General features: G+C 40.4%; 1 protein-coding gene across 30 annotated transcripts in view; it reads left to right on the top strand.

The window, feature by feature from the left end:
- LARP4B (La ribonucleoprotein 4B) overlaps positions 1 to 14,009 on the top strand; it is a 91,005-nt gene that overhangs the window by 43,918 nt on the left and 33,078 nt on the right. For all 30 annotated transcript variants that reach the window (XM_008524733.2, XM_070601259.1, XM_070601264.1 and 27 more), the window contains 2 exons: positions 143 to 293; positions 543 to 683. In XM_008524733.2, coding sequence (XP_008522955.2) covers positions 143 to 293; positions 543 to 683 — 292 coding nt within the window. The remainder of the gene's footprint in view (positions 1 to 142; positions 294 to 542; positions 684 to 14,009) is intronic.

Genomic DNA, 14,009 nt, shown 5'->3' on the forward strand with positions numbered 1-14,009 from the left:
CCCACAAGTATGTGCAAATAGATAGATTCAAGTTTTTTTAGCGTAAATTCTTTATAGAGATGTGTTTTAACTCTGAATTAATAAGTAAAATTGCATTTGATTGGAATTTGGATACAAATGTGTATATCAAATTTTTTCTTAGGTACCAACAGCCAAGGTATCAGAGCTCAACCCTAATGCAAAAGTGTGGGGGACTCACATGCTACATGTGGAAGCAAGTAGTGCAGCAGACAGCGGTGTGAGTGCAGCTTGGGAGGAGACGCACGGCCGTCGCACAGACAGCGGCCAGGAGGGTGAGTGGTGAGCTGAGGGCGATGAGGAGTGGCTTTGCCCTCAAGGCTTTGTGTTTGTTTCTTTTTAATCCTCCTTTAAGAAATAGTTAATTAAAACTTGTGTCATGGTTTGTAATGGTATTTAAGAGCAAGGAGATCTTTCACAATCAAGTTAAAAATTAGAGTAACTGCAAATGTAAGCTTTTCTTTTGTTTTAACAGAAAGTTACTCTTCTAATCCTGCCTTTTGGGGTAAAATTCCTAATTGTAGGATTGGATGCCAGTGGTGATGGTGACAAAAGTCATGACAATGCAGCACTATCAGATTTACAGGAGTCAAACCAAACAGCTATGAACACTTTGGCCCTGGATCACTCAGAATATGAGTCTCCACCTGAAAATAGCGAAACAGGTAAAGGTATTTTATGAATTCATTTTCATATAGTGTGTGGACTTTTTAAACTTAGCTTGTTAAATCTTTCCCTAAACGTGCATTTCATCGCTTCCTTTGAGTCTGCTTTAAACTCACTGATGTGGATACAGAGATGAGTTCTGGTTGGGGAAGGTGTCATGGAGTGTCTAAGACCTGAGCAGTTCCTGAAAGACAAGTCAGATTTAATTAGGAGAAGCAGAAGATGGGCTGTAGGGCAGAGTGTCGTAAAAGTACAGAGAGGGAACATTAATGTTGAATTTTGACGCTCGAACCCTAAAGGACTTGGTTCTTCGTGAAAGAGGTATTTAAAGCTATTTTCAGAAGAAGGAAAAGAACAAGGAGAAGACAATAGTTCTCTTGTGGGGGCTAAGATATGGACCACCAGAGAAATGGCGTATAGGTGATGGGACATGGATTGCTCACGTCTGATTTTGTTTCTGCCTTAATCTGAAAAACCAGGCTTTTCTCTTTTTTTCCTCTCTTTTTTAAAGATTTTATTTTATGTTTTCCTTTTTCTCTCCAAAGCCCCCCGGTACATAGTTATATATTCTTTGTTGTGGGTCCTTCTAGTTGTGGCATGTGGGACGCTGCCTCAGCGTGGTTTGATGAGCAGTGCCATGTCCGTGCCCAGGATTCAAACCAACGAAACACTGGGCCGCCTGCAGCGGAGCGCGCGAACTTAACCACTCGGCCACGAGGCCAGCCCACCTCTCTTTTTTTTTGCCAAGGAAGATTCGCCCTGAGCTGACATCTGTTGCCAATCTTCCTGGGTTGTTTTTTGCTTGAGGAAGATTGTCCCTGAGCTAACATCTGTGCCAGTCTTCCTCTGTTTTGTGTGTGGGTTGGTGCCACAGCATGGTCACTGACGAGTGGTGTAGGTCTGCCCAGGAACCGAACCTGGGCTGCCAAAGTGGAGTATGCCGAACTTAACCATTAGGCAACAGGTCCAGCCCCAAGACCAGGCACCCCAACAGACCTAAGGGGCAGGCTGCACTCTCACTCTCATTATTAGCAGCTGGATGGGGCAAGTTGAGTGGAAGTAACTCCCCTAAATTGGTAAATATGAATTGAACATGGAGTGTGTTCCATCTCCCAGATGTTTCTATCTGAAAATACACTTGAGTTAGAGAAGAAGGTACATGAATGAGAAGGTATGCCCTTCCTTTCCATCGTTGTTACGATCTTACTACCAAATGGTCTATGACCTATGAAAGGTACATAATAAGCAACGTGTAAATGTTTGGCATTAAATGTTTGTTTATTTTCCCCCTTCAAGGGTAACCTGCTTGAAGACCTTGTCTTCACTGTGGATAATTCAGCCAGCGCTTGTTGAATGCCTCCACTGGCTTCTGTAATCACTGTGACCCCCCCTTGCACCCTCACTTCCTTCCTCACTCTGCCTGGATTACCCAGACTGTCATTTCAGTTATTTTCTTGCATCCAACTTCCTTCGTAGTTGCTTAGCAAATGCCTCAAAATTGTTTAAATATAATGCTCTACCTTCTGTGTGCCTATTCCTGAGCAGATAGATAAATGCAGCTGAACAAAAATGTATAGTGGTGTGGAATGGTCTCTTTTTAAGTTCGTGATCACAGACTTCCCGCAGCATGGCCCCCAGTGCTGCTGTGTGGCCCAGTGAAGTCACTCTCCTGGACAACTACTTTATACCTCCTGTTCTCTCCTCAGACCCTAGAACTCTCCTCTTTGTTATTTTTGCGTATAGAGCATTAGTGAAGCATCATTGATGTACAATAAACATCACACATCCAAAGTGTATTATAGCTTTTCTGTAAGTTTTATTTTCCCTAGCTAAAAACGCGCTATTCAGTGCACTATAGAATTGATTTGCTGACTCTTCCATTCCTCATTGATTTCTCTACTGGTTTTGATAAGATGTCTATGCACCTGTAAAACCATTACCACAGTCAAGGTAATGAACATATCCATCACCGTGAAAAGCTTCCTGTGCCCTCACTCCTGCTCTCTCCCTGCCCCAGGCAACTACTGATCTGCTTTCTGTCACTCTGGGTTAGTTTGCATTTTCTAGACTTTTATGTAAATAGAGTTTTAGAGTATGTGCTCTTTTTGTCTGGATTCTTTTACCTGACTTACTAATTTTGAGATTCATTCATGTAACATTCATAGGTCGTTCCTTTTTATTGCTAATCGGTATTCCATTCTAGTGTACACCAGTTTTTTCATTCACCTGTTGATGAATATTTGTATTGTTTCTAGTTTTTGGCTATCACAAATGAAGCTACTGTGAATAGTTATAAGCAAGACTTTTTATGGACATTATGTTTTCATTTCTCTTGGGTAGATACATAGGAATGGAGTAGAGTGGATCATCTTGTAGACGTGTGTTTATCCTTGTAAGAGATGATAAAGCTGGGTCCATAGTGGTACCTTTGTTTTCCCATCAGCAGTGGATCAAAGCTCCAGCTGCTCTACATGCTTACCAACATTTGATATGGTCAGTCTTGTTAATTTTAGCTGTTCTAAAAGATAGGTAGTGGTTTTTATTGCAGTTTTAATTTGTGTTTCCCTAGTAACTAATGCTGGTCAAGCAACTTTTCTGTGCATATATTTTTGGTGAAGAGTCTGTTCAAGTCTTTTGCCCATTTTCTTATTGGATTGTTTTATTATTGAGTTTTGAGAGTTCCTTATATGTTTTGGACACGTCTTTATCAGATATGTAATTTGCAAATACATTCTCCCGGTCCGTTGGTTGCCTTTTTGTTCTCCTAACAGTATCTTTTGAAAAGTAGAACTTTACATTTTTTCATATAGTCCAATTTGTCAGGGTTTTTTTCTTCTAGGGATCTTTTTTTTGATGTTATACCTAAGAAATCTTTGCTTAATCCAAGGTCACAAAGATTTCCTCCTAGAAGTTGCATAGTTTTAAGTTTTACATTTTTTAAGTCTGTGTTCTGTTTTCAGTTAATTTTTTATATGATGTGAGGTATGGAGCAAATTTTTTTTTTCCACGTGGGGAGATGCATCTGTTCTAGCACCATTTGTTGGAAAGACTCTCATTCCTCTACTGCATTGCCTTTGTCAGAATCATTTGTCCCTACGTGTGTGGGTTTATTTCTGGATTGTCTCTTCTGTTCCATTGATCTGTTAGTCTGTTTTGACAACAGTACCACATTGTTTTGATTACTGTAAATGATTCTTAAAAACAGGTAGTGTTAGTCTTCCAATTTTGTTCTTTTTCAGAGTTATTTTGGCTCTTAGTTCCTTTCCTTTTATATACAAATTAGAGTGAGCTGGTCATTGTCTATAAAATGCTGAAATTTTTGTTGGGAATGCACTGAATCTGTTGATCAGTTGGAGAAAATTGACATCTTAGCACAGTACTCACGAGCAAGGTGTACATCTCTACTTGTTTAGGTCTTTAATTTCTCTTCGCTAGATTTTTTAGTTTTTAGTGTACAGGTCTTTCACATCTTTTGTCCAGTTTATCCTTAAATATTTCATATTTTTTGATGCTATTCTAGGTGATTTCTAAAAATTTAATTTGCAGTTTGTTAGTAATCGATAGAAATATAATTAATTTTTGTAAATCGATATCATACTGTGAAAACTTGTTAATAAGCTTACTTACTAGTTTTAGGAACTTTTTGTAGATTCCATTGGATTTTCTACATAGACAGTCATGTTATCTGTGAATAAATTCAGTTTTATTTCCTAGCCAATCTGGTGCCTTTTATTTCTTTATCTTGCCTGATTGCACTGGGTGGATCTTCCATTACAAAGATGAACAGATGTGGTGAGAGTGAACATCTGACTGACCTTAGGGGGAAAACATTCAGTCTTTCACCATTAAGTAAAATGTTAGTTGTAGTTTTATGTATAAGACTTTTATCAGGTTGACAAGGTGCCTTTCTATTAGGATTTGCTGAGAGTTTTTATGAGGAATGGTTGTTGGAATTTGTCATGTTTTTTTCTATCTATGGCAACAAACATACATTTTTTATTTTTTAGTGTGTTAAGATGAATTACATTGATTGATTTTTCAAATGTTTAACCAGCTTGCATTCCTGAGATAAGCCTCACTGAGTCATGATGTAATATACTTTTGATATATTATTGGATTAGATTGGCCAGAATTCTGCTTTGAGTCTTGACACTTGTGTTCATGAGACATATTCGTCTGTAGTTTTCTTTTGTATAGAGTGGCTGATAATACTCTATCCTTTTAACATCTGTAGAATCTGTAGTCATCACATCACTCATTCCTGTTGCTGGCAATTCATGTCTTCTCTTTTTTTTCACTCTAATTGATCTGAGTAGAGCTTTGCCAATTTTATTGATCTTTGCAAAGAATCAGTGTTTGGTTTCATTGATTTTTCTCGTTTTTCTTCTTCCCATTTCATTACTTGTCTTCTGATCTTTAGAACATACTTTCTTCTGGTTACCTTGCGTTTAATTTGTCCTTTTTCGAGTGTCTTAAGATAGAAGTGAGCTCATTGATATGAGGCATTTCTTCTTTTCTAAAATGGCTATTTAGTTCTATAAATTTCCTCTTAAGTACTGTTTTAGCACAATCGCACAAATTTCGATATGGTGTGTATTTTGTTTTTTTAAATTTAGTTCAAAATTCTTTCTAATTTTCTTTTTTTTATTTTCTCTTTGATCCATGTGTAATTTAGATGTACGTTATTGGGACCAGCCTGATCCTGTGGTGGTTGGGTTCACGTACTCCACTTCGGTGGCCTGGGGTTCACAGTTTCAGATCCCAGGGGACCTACACACCACTCTTCAAGCCATGCTGTGATGGCATCCCACATACAAAGTAGAGGAAGATGGGCACTGATGTTAGCTCGGGGCCAGTCTTCCTCACCCAAAAAATAAAAAAAAAAAAGTATGTGATTTAGTTTCCAAATATTTGGAGATTTTTCCAGGGAACTTTTTAAAAATTGATTTCTAATTTGATCTTGTGGTCAAAGGATGTATTTTGTATGACTTGAATCCTTTAAATTTATTAAGACTTTACTATGGCCCAGAATGTGGGCCATCTAGGTAAGTGTTCCCTTTGCACTTGAGAATGTGTATTTTGCGCTTGTTATGGGGGTGTTCTGTAAATAGCAATCCTGTCTATTTGGGTGATAGTGTTGTTCAAGTCTGTTCTTTCTGGTTTCTGCCTGCTTGTTCTATTGAGTAAGAAAGGTGTCCTATCTTGAGTTCATCTGTCTGTCCTGTTCTCTCAGGTTTTGCTTCATGTATTTTGGAGCTTTGTTTCAGGACTGTTATGGCCTCTTGCTATATTGACTCCTCTTTCATTATAAAATGACTTTCTTATCCCTGGTAATTTTCTTTGCTCTGAGCTTACTTTGTCTAATATTCATGTAGTCACCTCGGCTTTCTTGTGACTACTGTTAGGGTACATTTTCTTCAACCTTTCATTTTTAACCTCTTGGGATCTTTATATTTAATACAGTACATTTCTTTTAGATAACAATTGAGTCTTGCTTTTTTAAAAAAAAAAGTTAAATCTTACAATCGCTGCCTTTAATTCAAGTGTTTAAAACGTTAACATTTACTGTGGTAACTGATACAGTTAGGTTTGAGTCTCTCATCTTGCCATTTGTTTTAGAACAGTTTTAGACTTAACAGAAAAATTGAGAAGATTGAGTACAGAGCGTTCCCGTAGACCAGGCACCCAGTTTCTTCTCTTCCTAAGAACTTACATTAGTATGACACGTTTGCCACAGTGACTACACCAGTATTGGTACACTTACCTGGTACCCCTTTTCTGTCCCAGGACACCACACTACGTTTACACGTCATATCTTCTAAGGCTCCTTTTGGCTATAACAGTTTCTCAGACTTCACTTGTTTTTGATAACCTTGATAGTTTTGAGGAGTACTGTACTCTTTTTTTGTACTGTACTCTTCTGTTGAAATTTATATGATGTTTTTCTCATCATAATACTAGTATTAGGGTTTGGGTGCAAAAAGACCACAGAGGTCAAGTACCATTTTCATCCCATCATCTTGAGGGTACATAGTATCAGTATGAATTATCACTGTTGATGTTGACCTTAACCATCTGGCTGAAGTAGGTTTATTAGATTTCTCAACTGTAAAGTTAATCTTTCTTCTCCCAGTTCCCATATTGGACTCTTTGGAAGGAAGTCACTGCACAGCCTACACTTAAGGACTGTCCCCTTCGTGAGGGCAGAGAAGCTATGTAAATAACTTGGAATTCTCATGAATGGGCATTTGTCTCTTCTCTGTCATTTATTCAACCATTGATTTATATCAGTATGGACTCATGGGTATTTAGTTTATACTTTGAGTTATAATCCAATACTATATTATTTTTTTCTCAGATGTTCTAGCTTTGGCCATTGGAAGCTCTTCTAGTTGGTTCCATTTGACATGCCCCCATCAGCGTAGAGTTTTTGCTGTTGTGTTGATCTTCTTTTCTTTTCTTTCTCCCTGCTCCAGGTCCACAATCAGCCAATTCTCCAAGGAACCATGGTTCCTGTTATTGGGAAATGATTTTTTTTCTTTTGGAGTATGATTTTTTAATAAGTAAAACTTCATACTTATCCATGTAGTTACCATCTCTGGCACTCTTTATACTTGTGTTTAAAGCCAGATCTCCTTCTTGTACCCTTTTCTTAAAGATTGGCACCTGAGCTAACATCTGTTGCCACTCTTCTTTTTTTTCCTTTATTCTTCTTCTCCCCAAAGCTCCCCAGTACATAGTTGTATATTCTAGTTGTGAGTTCCTCTGGTTGTGCTGTGTAGGACACTGCCTCAGCATGGCTTGATCAGCAGTGCCATGTCCACACCCAGGATCGGAACCGGTGAAATCCCAGGCCACCGAAACAGAGCACAGGAACTTAACCACTCAGCCATGGGGCTGGCCCTTTCTTGTATCCTTTTGCTTCCGTCTAAAGGACTTCCTTGGATATTTCTTGTGGTGCAGATCTGCTGTGATGAATTATTTCAGCTTCTGTATATCTAAAAACATCTTTATTTTACATTTCTTTTTGCTTGGTGTATAGAATTCTGGGTTATCAGATTTTTTTTTTTTTGGTCAGCCTTAAAGATGCTGTGCTGCTGTCTTTCATTTGCATTATTTCTCAAGATAAATCTGACGTCATCCTTAAATTTGTTCTACTCTGTATAGCCTTTTTTGTTATCTTGCTGCTTTTAAGATTTTTCTCTCTTTTAGTGGTTTTGAGTGTTTTGATTATGATGTATCTTAAAGGTAATCTTCAGGTTCCTGTAGTTGGTTTTCATTGAGCTTCTTGGATCTGTGATATATAAATGTTTTCGTCAGACTTGGAAAAATTTTGGCCATAATTTCTTCAAATGTCCCTCTGAAACCACCCCACCCACCCAGCCATTTCTTCTCCTTCATGATCTCTGGTTATACCTGTGTTAAGCCCCTTGAAGTTGTCCCACAGCTTACTGATCCTTTCTTTTTTAAATAATTATTTCTCTGTTTCATTTTGGAAAGTTTCTGTTACGTTTTTAAGTTCACTAGTCTTCTGTAATGTCTAATCTGTTGTTAATTCCATCAAGTATATTTGTAATATTGGACATTATAGTTTTCATCTGTGGAAGTTCTATTTAGGGTTTTTATTCCATGTCTGCCTAACTTTGTGAGCATGTGGAATGCAATTAGGATAACTGTTATAATGTCTTTCTCAGTTAATGTCAACATCTGCATCAGTTCTGGATAGGTTTCTCTTGATTACTGGGTTATATTTTTCTGCTTCTTTACATTCACTGTAATTTTTGGTTGGATTAATTTGACTTTGTTAGGTGCTTAATATTTTTGTATTTCTATGACTATTTTGATTTTTGTTCCAGGTTGCAGTCAGTTGGAAACAATTTGATCCTTTCATATCTTGTTTTCAGATTTGTTAGGCATGAGTGAAGCAGTGCTCAGTCTGGGACCAATTATCTTCCACCCCTGAGGCAAGACCCTTCTCTCTGCTCTTCCCCATGTAGACAGTACTCCAGAACATGAGGGGTTCTACTCCAGCTGGTGGAAACAGGGGCTGTTGCTAATTCTCATTCTTTCAGGTGGTTCCTGCCTGGCCTCAGGGAGTCCATCACACCTGTGCTGTGCTTAGAGTGTGGCTGCCTACTTGTTGGGGGTCTTCCACAGCTCTCTGGACACCATCCCTGTGCACTCTGTCCCAGCACTCTCCTCTGTCTCTTAATTCACTGAGCCTACTGGATTCTACCTGGCTTCCCACTTCCTGAGCCCAGGCCCAGGACAGTCATATGTCTCATCTCTCTCAGGGACTGGTGTCCTACAGCTGGAAAACTTGTTTCATTTGTTCTGTTTCTTATTGTTTCCATTCCGAAAATATTTATTCAAACTCTCCACATGCCAGATTTAGTTGGAATACGTCAGTGAACATAAGTGATGAAAGGCCCTGCCCTGCTGGAGCTTACATCCTATTGGGCAGAGACAGACAGTACACATAATAAATAAGTTCGTGATATATAGTGTAAGAGGATGATAAACACGACAGAAAAGACAAATCAAGGTAAGGAAAGTGCTGGGGTGAGGTTGCAGTTTTCTCCAATCATACCTTATTGAGGTATAATTGACAAGTAAAAATTGAATATATTTAAGGTGTACCACATGGTGGTTTGATAGTACATATACTCTGTGAAATGATCACCACAGTCTGGCTAATTAACACATTCATCACCTCAATAGTTACTTTCTTTTTTTTTTTTTTTGGTGTGCTGAGAAACTTAAGATCTACTCTTAGCAAATTTCAAGTACACAATACATTATTATTAACTGTTGTCACCATGCTGTACCTTAGATCTCCAGATCTTACTCCTTGTATAACTGAAAGTTTGTACCTGTTGACCAACATCTTTCCATTTTCCCTCAACCCCCAGCCCCTGGCAACCATGGTTCTACCCTCTTAGTCTATGAGTGCTACTCTTTTAGATTCTACATGTAAGTGAGATCATGTAGTTTTTTTTCTTTCTGTGTCTGACTTATTTTACTTAGCATAATATTCTCTAGGTTCATCCATATTGTCACAATTGGCAGGATTTTCTTCTTTCTCCTAGCTGAATAATATTTCATTGTATATGTATACCACATTTTCTTCATCCATTCATCTGTCAGCAGACTCTTAGGTTATTTCTATGTCTTCGCTGTTGTGAATAATGCTGCAGTGAACATGGGAGTGCAGATATCTCTTTGAGATACTGATTTCATTTCCTTTGGATATCTACCCAATAGCGGGAATGCTGGATAATATACTAGTTCTATTTTTAATTTTTCAAGGAACCTCCATACTGTTTTCCATAGTGGTCTAACCACTTTACGGTCCCACCAACAGTGCACAAGGGTTCCCTTTTCTCCACATCCTCACCAACACTTGTTATTTCCTGTCTTTTTAAAAAATTTTTTTGAGGAAGATTAGCCCTAAGCTAACATCTGCCACCAGTCCTCCTCTTTTTGCTGAGGAAGATTGGCCCTGAGGTAACATCTGTGCCCATCTTCCTTTATTTTATATGTGGGACATCTGCCACATCATGGCTTGATAAGTGGTGCGTAGGTCTGCACCTGGGATCCGAACTGGCAAACCCTAGGCCACTGAAGCAGAGTGCACAGACTTACTCGCCATGCCACCAGGCCAGCCCCTTTCCTGTCTTTTCCATGATAGCTGTCCTAACAAGTGTGAGGTGGTATCTCATCATGGTCCTGATTTACATTTCCCTGATGATTAGTGGCGTTGAGCACCTTTTTTATGTACCTATTGGCCATCTGTATGTCTTCTTTGGAAAAATGTCTACTCAGATCCTTTGCCCATTTTTAATTGGATTGTTTGGTTTTTTGCTATTGAGTTTTGTATATATTTTGGGTATTAATCCCTCATCTGATAGATGATTTGCAAATATTTTCTCACAGTCCAATTCATTCTTTTGGTTTCCTTTGCTGAGCAGAAACTTTTTAATTTGATGTAATCCCACTTGTTTATTTTTGTTCTTGTTGCCTGTGCTTTGGTGTCAAATCCAAAAATATCATCACCAAGACCTATTTCAAGGAGCTCTTCCCCTACATTTTCTTCTAGTAGTTTTACAGTTTCAGGTCTTACGTTTAAATCTTTAATGCATTTTGAGTTGGTTTTTGTATATGATGTAAGACAAGGGTTCTGTTTCTTTGTTTTGCATCTGACTGTCCAGTTTTCCCAACACCATTTATTGAAGAGACTGTCCTTTCCCCGTTAAGTATTCTTGGCAGCCTTGTTGAAGATCAGTTGACCATATGTGCATGGGTTTATTTCTGGGTGCTCTATTCTGTTCCATTGGCCTGTGTGTCTGTTCTTATGCTGATTCTGTATTGTTTTATTACTATAGCTTTGTAATAGAGTTTGAAATCGGGGAGCATGATACCTCTGGCTTTGTTCTTCTTTCTCAAGATTGCTTTGGCTATTTGGAGTCTTTTGTGGTTCCATACGAATTTTAGGCTTAGTTGTTCTATTTCTGAGAAAAATGCCTTTGGAATTTTGATAGGCCTTGCATTGAATTTGTAGGTGGCTTTGGGCAGTATGGAGATTTTTCACAATATTAATTCTTCCGATCCAAGAACACACGATATTTTTCCATTTTTTATGTCTTCAATTTCTTTCATCACTGTCTTACAATTTTCAGTGTACAGATCTTTCCTCTCCTTGGTTAAATTTTTTCCTGGGTGTTTTATTCTTTTTGATGTAATTATGAATGAAGTTCTTTTCTTAATTGCCTTTTTGGATAGTTTGTTGTTAGTATAGAAATGCAGCTGACAGTGTCCCATAATTCATGCAGGCTTTCTTCACTGTTTTGTTTATTGTTGTTTTTGTGAGGAAGATTGGCCCTCAGCTAACATCTGTTCCCAATCTTCCTCTTTTTGCTTGAGGAAGATTGTCGCTGAGCTAATACCTATGCCAGTCTTCCTGTATTTTGTATCTGGGACGCCACCACAGCATGGCTTGATGAGTGGTGTGTAGGTCACCACCTGGGATCTAAACCTGCAAACCCTGGGCTGCTAGTGAACTTAAACACTATGCCACTAGGCTGGCCCCTTTTCATTGTTTTTCTTTTTGTTCCTCTAACTGGCTAATTTCATATGACCTGTCTTTGAGTTTGCTGACTCTTCCTTCTGCATGACTGAGTCTACTATTGAGGCTCTCTGTTGAGTTTTCAGTTTTGTCATTGTATTCTTCAGCTCCAGGATTTCTGTTTAGTTCTTTCTTATGGTTTCTGTTTGTTTACTAAACTTGTTATGTTCGTACATTGTTTTCCTGATTTTGTTTTGTTTTCTGTGTTCTCTTGCATTTCATTGAGTTTCTTTAAGATGATTATTTTGAATTCTTTCTCAGGCTGTTCGTAGATCTCCATTTCTTTGGAATCAGTTACTAGAGCCTTACTAGTTTCCTTTCACAGTATCATATTTGCCTGATTCTTGTAGCCTTGCTTTGGTATCTGTGCATTTGAAGGAGCAAACACCTCGTCCTGTCTTTACAGACTGGTTTGGCGAGTAAAGACCTTCTCCTCTTGGTTTAGGCTGATAGGATTACCTCTGACATCACAGTCCTGGTGGATTGGAGCCAGGTCGCAAGGCTGCTGCTGGGTCTGCAGTCAAGTGCACAGTTGGGAGAACTTGGGTGGATGTGGATCCTGCCTGCTCCCTGGATGCTCAGGGGATATGGACTGGTGTATCTCCTGGTGGGTCTTCCGGATGGGCAGAACTGCTCATGGACTGGCAGCACAGCTGGGAGGGGCTGGAGCAGAGTCACAGATCTGTTTCAGGATCTGCAGTCAGACCGAGGTTGGCTAGCCTATCTCCAGGGGCATGCCAGGGTAGTTTCCCTGAGGGACCTTTGGCTGGTAGGACAGCTTGTGGACTGTGGCTGGGAGGGGCTGGAGCCCATTTCTAACACCCTTTCAGTATCTACAGTCTGACTGAGTTTGGTGGGCTTGCCTCCGGGGGCTTCTGGACTGTAGCCAAGAGGGGCTGGAGCTGGGTCATGGACCACTTTGGGGTCCACAGCCAGGACTGAGGTCTGTGTACCTAAACCCAGGGCACAGGTGAGTGTGACTCTTTTCCCATGTCCCTTGGTGAGTGATGCTGGTGACAAGACTAAGTCAAAGGGGGCTGTAGCCAAGTCCTCAGGGGTATGGGGCTATTTCCAGGTCTGTAGCTGCGACCTCCATTGGCAAGTCAGCTGCCTGGGTGTCGGCCTGCCTCCTCGAAACGACTCTCCTTGGTCTTGGACTGCGCTGGGGTTTCATGTCTCCTACCTAGATCCCACAGTTCCCACAAAGGCCCTCTTGTCCGAGGATGGATGCCAAATTTTTGTTGCTGAGAGGAACACAAGTGGGGATCTCCTATTCCACCATCTCGCTGATGGCACTCTCTGTCTCTTTGGTTTTCCTGGTTGATTTACAAGAGGAGGAAAGTCCAGTCCCTGTTCTCCATCTTGCCCAGTCGCAGATAACCTCGTGTCTTAGTTAACTGTGGAGACGGGAGCTGTCAGAAGAGCACTTCCACACTCAACACCCCTGAATCTGTCTTCTCTCTGACTCCTCCTCTCCTGTGTTCTCACACCCTTTGCTGTGTCAGGGATCTTCCACATTGGCATATCCTCTCGTGTTAGGTGAAACCTCCCTCGACACGCTGTCTTCCCCCAGCAGAACTCTCCAGACTAATCGTCTGGATCAGCTGTCTCCCTGCCTACCTCCTGTGCCCTCTTGAGCCCCACCCAGGTAGACTGTTGTCCCAGCCACATCACCAGTATTGCCTTTGTCCAGTCTTCAGTGACATGGTGCTGCGAGATCAGTGGGTAATCTGCCTAACTCAGCGTGTCCTTGTGTCTCCCACCGACTCCACGTCCTGCCTCCCCAGTCACATCCTCTCAGTTTTCCTCAGGGGGTTGGAGTGCCTCAGGGTTCAGTCCTGGCCCTCAGCTCTTCCTGCATTGTTGGCTTAATTTCCACCCTTAACCTGAAGAGTCCCAAATATTAGTTTATCCTTGATTATTGCGTCAGCATCCTAACTAGGCTCCCTGCTTCCCTCTTTGCCCTCACCATCCGTCTTCAACACAGAATATGGAGCTTTCTCTGAGATGGAAATTGGTTTCCCACCACGTTTAGGTTAGAATTTTCATGTCCTCACTGTGGCCTGCAAGGACCCTGGATCTGACATTCACCCTCCCTGCCTCTGTGGCCTCCTTTCTGACCACAGTCCCCCACTCACTCTCCCAGGCATTCTGGCTTCCCTCCTGGTTCTTTAGGACCCCCTGCCAGACCTGTGCATTT

This window comes from Equus przewalskii, chromosome 30 (genome assembly GCF_037783145.1).
Source record: "Equus przewalskii isolate Varuska chromosome 30, EquPr2, whole genome shotgun sequence".
In the NCBI taxonomy this organism is placed as follows: Eukaryota; Metazoa; Chordata; class Mammalia; order Perissodactyla; family Equidae; genus Equus; species Equus przewalskii.